The 8,511-nt window shown below is 46.0% G+C and overlaps 1 protein-coding gene across 4 annotated transcripts in view; it reads left to right on the top strand.

The window, feature by feature from the left end:
- Positions 1-515: 515 nt before the first annotated feature.
- AKR1A1 (aldo-keto reductase family 1 member A1) overlaps positions 516-8,511 on the top strand; it is a 30,772-nt gene continuing 22,776 nt past the window's right edge. Inside the window, exons 1-2 of one of the 4 annotated variants that reach the window (XM_006015774.3) lie at positions 516-624; positions 3,915-4,013. In XM_006015774.3, the coding sequence (XP_006015836.2) occupies positions 544-624; positions 3,915-4,013 (180 nt within the window). In that variant the 5' untranslated portion in view covers positions 516-543. Of the gene's footprint in view, positions 625-767; positions 923-2,509; positions 2,646-2,770; positions 2,852-3,914; positions 4,014-8,511 lie in introns of those variants that run through there. The other 3 variants (XM_025206623.1, XM_025206627.1, XM_025206612.1) reach the window with 3 other exon arrangements.

Raw genomic sequence — 8,511 nt, 5'->3', positions numbered from 1 at the left:
CCTGGATCCTTATTCTGGGGACTTTATTCCCGGGTGCTGGATCCTTATTCTGGGGACCTTATTGCCAGTTCCTGGATCCTTTATTCCCGGTTCTTGGATCCTTTATTCCCAGTTCCTGGATCCTTATTCTGGGGACTTTATTCCCAGTTCCTGGATCCTTTATTCCCGGTTGCTGGATCCTTATTCTGGGGACTTTATTCCCAGTTCCTGGATCCTTATTCTGGGGACCTTATTGCCAGTTCCTGGATCCTTTATTCCCAGTTCTTGGATCGTTATTCTGGGGACTTTCTTCCCGGCTCCTGGTTGAGCCTCGTGGGTGAAGGGGAGCGTGGAAGCAATACGCAGAAACCCTCCCCCCAAGGCCAGCCCCGAGCAACGAGGCCCCTCCGGGCACAGGATGTCACTTTCAACACGTCAGTTTCAGCAGCGCCTGGAGAAGTGGCTGCGCCGCACCAGGGGCTTTGCAAAAGGGGGAAATACGGTAACACACGTGCCCTTGCACTCCCACGTGGAAGGGGAAATGGGCTGATACTTTGTGAGTTAATGGCAAAGCCGGAAACGGAAGCGTTGTGCTGGGCAGCTCGGGGGGCTGAGGCTGCGGGAGGGAAGAGGCACGGGTGTGCGGTGAGTTTCCTGCCCTCCCCCACGGCCAGACGTGCAAGCAGCGGGCTGGGGCGGGTGTGCTCGGGCTGGGTGCCTAGGCTTGCTGCTCGGGGGGCGGTGCTGTGCAGGTCTCTGTGCTGCCAAAGTGGCAAGCAGAGGAGAGGGATGCTCGGGGCTGCCTGCCTTGCACTTGGCACGAGGAGTTGCGCTGGAAAAGGATTCTTGCAGGATGCAAGAGCTATACAAAACCTGGCGAGCCAGTGTGTGAAGGGTGGAGCAAGAGCCCCCCCAGTACCCTGGAGGTATTGCAATGTTTGGGGTAAGAAACCAGTGGGATCTGGCACTCTTCTCAGAAGCAAATGGAGAAAGGGAGTCTTTTAAGTCGGTGCAATTTGAACTTTACCCTGTCTCTGAGCCATCCTGCAGTTTATTTCACATCATCTTTGCAACCTGGGGTTTTTCTTTCCTGGTTTCTACACCCCTATAGGCATGAAAATGCTAATGGCAGCCACTGTTTAATCTTAATTGCTTAATTATCTATTGACTTCTTATCCTGTTCCATCTATTAAAACCTGCTCCTCTCGTCTATTCATCTGCTGGACCAGTTCAGGTTTGCACAACTGTGGTGTTCCTCAAAGCAAAACCAAACCAGTCGGGTGAAGGGGAGCATCTGGGGAGAAAGATTGTAGACTTCTGTTGTCTAGATTTGTTCCCTTTCCAGGCTCCCTAGTTCTGCCACCCCTGCATTATACAGTATTAATATACAACTGTGTCCCGTGAAGCAGGAGAGCTCTGTGTGTTCTTGGAGCAGGCCAAGAGTTACTGATTATACATGCATACTTTGTCCTTTGGGTTAAAGTTCTGAGTTTGCTTTTGAAATGTGCAGTATTTAATAAAGTGCTCATCTTGTAAAGTGCTCACTTGTCAGAGAGAGTCCGTACCACCTATTTTGAGAGAGCGCTCGCCATATTGATTGGGGCGGGCCGGATGCGGCCCGCCAGGCCATTCTATCCGGCCCGCGGGGCCCCTACAAAATGTAGAAAATTAATATTTATTTGCCCCTGGCTGCCTGTCATGCGGCCCTCGATGGCTTGCCAAAACTCAGTAAGCAGCCCTCCGCCTGAAATAATTGCCTGCCCCGGTATAGACTCTTATCTGCAAACAAGAAAATCTATGCTATTATGCATAGATTATAATTTTCCACAAAAATTACTCTGCTTAATTTTCCTGTGAGGGCGTCCCACTAGCTGGCATGACAAATAGGGTTTTTTTTCTAGCATGGATGAAATTTTGAATTCAGTAAACAGCAAGAAATAGCTGATGTTAGCAAAAGCTAAGGAAGTGGATATGCCTTGGAACACATGCTGAAACACGGTTTCCTTTTAACAGTTTTCAGCCAAAAGCAACACCCTTCATAGTGTACTGCATCAGCTTCCCCTTTGACAGAACTTCTCCACCCTAAGCAGAATGCTGTTTTCAACGGCAACTAAAATCTTCCGATGACCAGAGATAGGAAAGAGACTCCTGCAGTGAAGTAGCATGTTTCCCGCACCAAAGATAACCTTGAATGCTATGGTATTCAGCACCACAGAGGCAGCTATCTGTACCTGTGAAAGCACAGCATCCTTTTTTTTCCCCTACAGCAACAAAAGGCCACTTCTCCCACGTGCTTCTTTGCTGAATCAGGCCTAAGGGCCTTTCTACATTGATGCTAATGCTAATAGCTCCAGCGAAATATGGACAGAAGTACCTTGTCTATTTTTAATTGTGATTTCTCAGTTGGTCGAATAAAAGGTGTAATAAAAGGTATTATCTCTGAACCAAGAGTTCTAGATTTTTGCATTTCTTTTTCTCAGACCAACACGGCTACCTTGTCTATCCCTTGTCTATCACCAAACACTTTTCCAACACAATCTCGGTTGCCGTTCTGTTTTGGATGGGACTGGGAGTGGACAGGTTTGCTCAGCTTTCAAGGGACTGTGTCCGTTTCTGATTGAACCTCTGGCGGTGACTAGACAAGCAGAAAGGACAGAGGAAAAAAGGTACTTTTTACCCCTAAAAGGACGGCAGTGTCATGAAGAACTGTTGTGTTTTCAGTTCCACTTTGCATGGTATTTTCCATTGTCCCGCACTACACACTTACTACACATTTTCCCCTTATTTGTCAAGCTTTGCCTTTGAGATGAGCTTTTCTAAATCCCATCGCTGTGACGTCGTCTTTCCACTGCCCTGTCCCCTGCCAGGCTTTGTGAGTATAAAAACACTTGCAGACTGATCTGGTAGCATTTTGCACTTCCTCTGTATGGATAGGAGGGAATGAGATACACATTGCAGGTTTCAGTACTAGATCCCTAAAGGCACTGGCCAAAGATATTTGTGCAAGGTTGGTATAAAATGGATACAAACATGATTTGTGAATGGCTGTTGTGCGTGGCAGTGAAAGTTGGAGCATCTCTGCTGGGCCCAGCTGAGTTATATTGGTGCATGCTTTCTGCTTTGCAAAGTGTATCTGACTCTCCAGCTGCCTGATTTCTTCAGAAGATGCTTGGGTTTGCACAGTTGTATCCTGCACAAACTTCATCACAGCCCTAATCGGTTCCCGTGCTTCCAGAGTTTCCTTCCAAGGTGTGAGATGGGGAGACTGAAAAGCCCAATGCGAGAGGGCCTCTCTTTATCCATTCCTGGTCCCCAAACTTCAGCCATCACGAGTTGTTTGTGTAAAATACTGCACATTATCCCTTCTGGACGGCAACAGTAATTTTAGCTTTGCACCTGAGCTGCTGGCAACACACTGATGGAGGGGAAGGACTACAATGTGATTGCATGCTTTTTTCTTCTTTTTCTGTTTTTTTCTGAATAGGAAAGATCTAGTATTTTTGGCTGGTTTATTATTTGGCCTGTGGACGCTCTTTGTGTTTAAGTCTGACGATATAAACCCCTTCCACTTATTTGGGCTTGTTCTTTTCTTCTGTCTAATTTCTGGAGCGTTACGGGATCTGCGTTCACCTGAGCGTGTGTATTCAGTGTGTAACTCTAGACCTCTGCTTCGTGTGCTTTCTAAGCTCTGAGGAATCTGAAAGTTGAAGTTTTAAAGCTGTGAATCAAGGAGGAGGGAAAAAATAAAAAAGTTCTTCCCTAGACGTGGGACACGTTTTGAGCTTCCTACAATCATCGGAGCATACCTACACGGGCAACAGCAGAGCTATGCTTAGTATAAAGCGATCAGAATCAGGACCTTCATGGGGGGGGTTGTGTGGAAAAGGCAAATTGTTGCATCTTGCTAGTTATATTGATGGTTTTAATCTTTGCAGAAAGTAAAAATGTCTCCTGGAAAAGACTACGTTGTTCTTCACACTGGGCAGAAATTGCCCCTTGTAGGACTGGGCACCTGGAAGAGTGAACCTGGCCAGGTAAGCAGCAAGCTTCCTATTCATCCACATTATTATTTCCATGTGTGTGCATGAAGCTCACTTCTCTCCCCTCCTTATTTTGATGAATGCTTTGGTCATACAAAACGCACGGATTTTGGGCCCTGGTTACTCTCTCATACGCCTATATTTACCTTTATGCAAGGACAAAGACACGCTGAAGTCGGTAGGAATACTTACGTGTAGCTGAGGATGTGCGTGTGCATTTGTGGGATTGGGGACTTGATCCTAATTCAGCAGTCCATCCCGATTTAGCAAAGCACTCCAATATTTGGTTAATTCACACTGACTTCACTGTAAAAGTTGGCACCGACTTCAGAGGAACTTGCTTACAGCTCAGTGCAACAGACCTTGGAAGGACGGTTATGGTGGTTAGGCGCTATACTCGGGTCTGGGATCATTGCTCTGCACTGCTGTTGACTCCCGATGTGAACTTTGGCACGCAGCTGCATCTCAGTTGCCCATCTGTGAAATTAGGATAATAATACTTCTCCCACACACCTCAATATTGGTTCATCTTGTCTAGCTAACTGTACGTTCTTCCGGGCAGGAACTCTCTTCTAGTGAGTCTGTATAATGCCCGGTACGGTGGTTTTCAGCCCGTGGTGCGCAGACCCCTGGGGGTTTGCAGACTAAGAGGACCACAAAAGATGACTGATCAATCAAAAGTGTGGGAATACCCAAACCCACACTTACAGTTCAAAGGGGTCTGCACCTCCATTCACAATTTCCAAAGGGGTCTGCATCGCCATTCAGATCTTTATAGGGGGCCCCAAATTAAAAAAGGTTGAAAACCACTGGCCTAATGTAATGGGCCCTCTCGCTTGGCGGGGTCTATAGCACCGCAGCAGTACTGCTAATTGTTGTCATATTTTAATTGCCTCTCAGGGGACCTGGACCATGGTATGGCTCCACTGTAAGTACAGATTTGAGAGGTTGCTGCTGTTGTGTAACCATCACACTGTTGTAAAAGCAAGCATGATAGATTTGCAGGCATCCAATTTTTTGACAGGACAAGTGCAAACTCCTTCCCAAGCTGACATACTGTGCTCTTCTCCCATACAAATCTGGAAAGACAAATTGAAAAAACCCCACTGAATCTCTTCAGAGCCAACTTCTTGTCAGGCTCCTTCTCCAAATGGTTAATGTAACTGCATACCAAGGGAGGAATGGAAGCAGAAATAAGGTGAAAGCTAAGTTTAGGAAGGTATAATATAAAGCTAAGTCTGCCTTTCAAAAGTCCCATGAGAAGATAGGCGCTCTCACTTAAAAACAACCAAAAACATAAAGCAAAAAAAAAGCAGCTGTTTGCTGGGGTTACTTTCTTCCCCGGCATGAATTTAATAGATGGGCCTGACGGTGGGTACAAAACAGGTTGTGTACATGCAAGGCGTGACTTTTTCCAAACCTGAGGAGCAGGTAACGTGTCTGTCCAGTCGTCCGTCTGTATTATATATTAAATAACTGTTAATGGAATTAGAAGCGTAATTATGCCTGTGTGTCCTTTGTGTACACACTTGGAAACAGCAAGCCTGCGTGCACAGTGATGTGGACCCTGCCCCACAAAATACCTTGGAAAAAGTCTACTTATCTGTCTAGCTTAGCTCTCTTCCATTGGGATGGCACTTATTGGCTGCAGTTTTAGGTGGAGCTGATGGCACAAGCATAACTGCCTGCAGAGTCCCATCAAAGTCATTAGGACTGATTAGGATGCCTGCTCCCTTCCACCGGGTGTTATTGAAATGCTGTTGCTGGATTGGTGTGATTGACAGGGGCCACAGTATCACGATAGACATCAGCGTGTTCATGCTTACGGATAGTTTAATTGCTAGTATCAAGATGAGAAATCAGCACGGCTAGTTTAATTGCTCTCCAAAAACCGGTGAAATATAATGCAGCATGGGATACTAATCTTGGATTGCGTTTAATCATAGAAGAGTCATGGTGGTAGGGAGACGGTGCCTGAGCTCTCTCTTCAAGAGGACAAGGCTGATCAAGGTGTGTGTTTAAACTAGCAGGGCCCGGCTCCGGGAGCACACTGCACGTATAACTGGAGACGTACACTGTTCTCAACTGAGTTGCCTGTGTGGGTCACAGGTTTCGGAGGACACTGGAAGTATCTTGTGCTCTTTACTTCTTTTAGTTTCAACGTGTTTGAGAGAAGGAGAGTTGTTCTGTTCTGTCCCTGAAGGATACTGGATGTCCTTTAAGGGCTGCCAGCCAGAGTTCAGTTTCCTTTCAAGCTCAACCATCCCTGAATGACTTTAACATTGAATAAGACTAAGAAGGCATGACTTTTTTAACGACCCTAGAGCATTGTTTTGTGCAGCTCACCTGCAGAGAAGCTGGAATTTGACTGAGGTGGACCCTAATCCTTCAAAGACTTGCATTTGCATGCTCCTGTGTGCATACACTTACATGCAGTCCTATCAGGGGAAAAGATTTTTAATAACTCCTAAAGCATTAGGAAACTCTTATCTGTTTTCTTGCTGTCAGTCTGTGAATATTGTTTTCTTGGCTGTCTCTGACCTGGAACTTATCTCTCTTCTCGTACAAGCCGCCTGCTTTCCTGTAGATGAATCATAGTTCAGCCCAGACGAGCGTGATTTCTGGTATAGCACCTCACTAGCACTGCTCTATTATATTATTCTTCCTAAGCTGCTCTATTCTTTTCCAGTTTGGTTTAAAAATTCTCCCATCAACATGCAAAAACAAAAAAAGTTCTTTTTCCTACGCTCACAGGCAAGCATGGGTAGAAAAATTGGCATTTGATGATTTTACCAGAGGAACAAGATAACGTGATTTCTGAATAGAGCAGAGCATCATACATCATTTTATGGAAATGCAGCGAGAATGAGATCAAAGAGATGGGTCTGTTCAGCCAGGACATTTATCATTAAGAATGGAATAGATTTTAATATAAGAGCTTGGGCGGCACTGATCCTTTGTTGCTTGCCTTCTTTCTTTTCCTCTGGTCTGCGGATATGAAGGCTTCTGCACAGATGATGAGGTCTGAATGTTGCACATCTGACCCAGGGGCCCAGGATAGTGCTACAAGATCACTCTTGGCTTGATTTGGGGGTTACTTTGGTTGCAGAGGGCCAGAAAAGTGCACACTCCTGGTGGCAAACTGACAGTAATCAAAGCTTGCAGAAAATAAACCCCATAATTAAAAAAAAAAATCAGCACAATCTGAAAACACTGGAAGAAAGACTTACAAAAATGATTATTTTAAATTACATTGTTTCTTAAACTTTGAACTTGGCAAAACATTCAAATTGCAGCATTGTCCAGCCCGCGGTGGAGGGGTGCATTCCTGAAGAGGGACTTACAGGGAAGGGGTGACCTACATGGGGCCAAAATGAGAGACCACATTTGGGAAGCCGGAGGTAGAAATGAATAGTTGGGGTGGGCTGGTTTTCTGTGCACCTTGTGAGAGGCCTTCAAACCCATAGAAAGGGTTTCTGGTTTTGGAAATGTCACCTTGTGAAAACTCAGATAACCAGAAGAAGTTATAATGATCCTAATAAGGGGGAGCTTTCTGGGTAGTTGCAGTAAGTCAGCCAACTCTGCCTGTCTAGATTTCTGTAGAGGACGGATGATAGGAATCGGGCACCTCCATCACTGTCCCTTTATAACCTGGTATCCTTAGACCAAGCCTTTCTGCAAACTGAATGTTTTAGTCATGCTGGGAGGCACCTGGGTATGTTACACGTGACAGAATGAAGGATTTGAATTAAATCCTACTGCGGCAAGAGGCAAATCTGTATTTTGAGAGAAGAGGCGCTTTCTCTTTCCTTTATGGCAACCCATCACGTATTTGAAGACTGCTTATCATGTCCCTTCTTAAGCACCTTTTCCACAAGCTGAACGTGCCCAGCTCCTTCAGCCTCCTCTCGTATGACTTGCTTTCCAAGCCCTTTATCATCTTTGTTGCCATCTCTGGACCCCTTCTCACTTCTCCGCGTCCTTCTTAAAATGCAGATCCCAGAACTGCACACGGCATCCTGATGAGGTTTAACCGGTGCCGAATAGCGAGGCACTGTCACCTCCGATGTCTTTTAGCCAGTGCTTTTAATGATGCAGCCCAAAACCACGTTTGCCTTTTTGTGCAGCTGCATTGCGCTGCAGGCTCATCGTCTGTGATCTGCCAAGACTCCCAAATCCTTGCCCACAGAGCTGCCATCCAGCCAGGTGTCCCCCACTTTATATTCATGCTCTTGATCGTTCCTCTCGAGGGGCAGCACCTTGCATTTGTCCGCAGCGAGCTTCACACCGTTGGCTGCAGCCTGGCTTACCGATCTAGAATCGTCGAAAATCATAGAAAATGAGGGTTGGAAGGGACCTCGGGAGGTCTGTCAGGATCCTGTGAATTGCACTCGCATCCTCCAGTGTGTCCACAACCCTTCCCAGTTTCATGTCGTCTATAAATGTGCTCGAGAAGCTTTCTGCGCTAGCATCTGAATTGTTATTAAACATG

Source organism: Alligator sinensis, unplaced genomic scaffold, assembly GCF_000455745.1.
Source record: "Alligator sinensis unplaced genomic scaffold, ASM45574v1 scaffold781_1, whole genome shotgun sequence".
Taxonomy (NCBI): Eukaryota; Metazoa; Chordata; order Crocodylia; family Alligatoridae; genus Alligator; species Alligator sinensis.
This window is presented reverse-complemented; position numbering and strand designations above follow the sequence as displayed.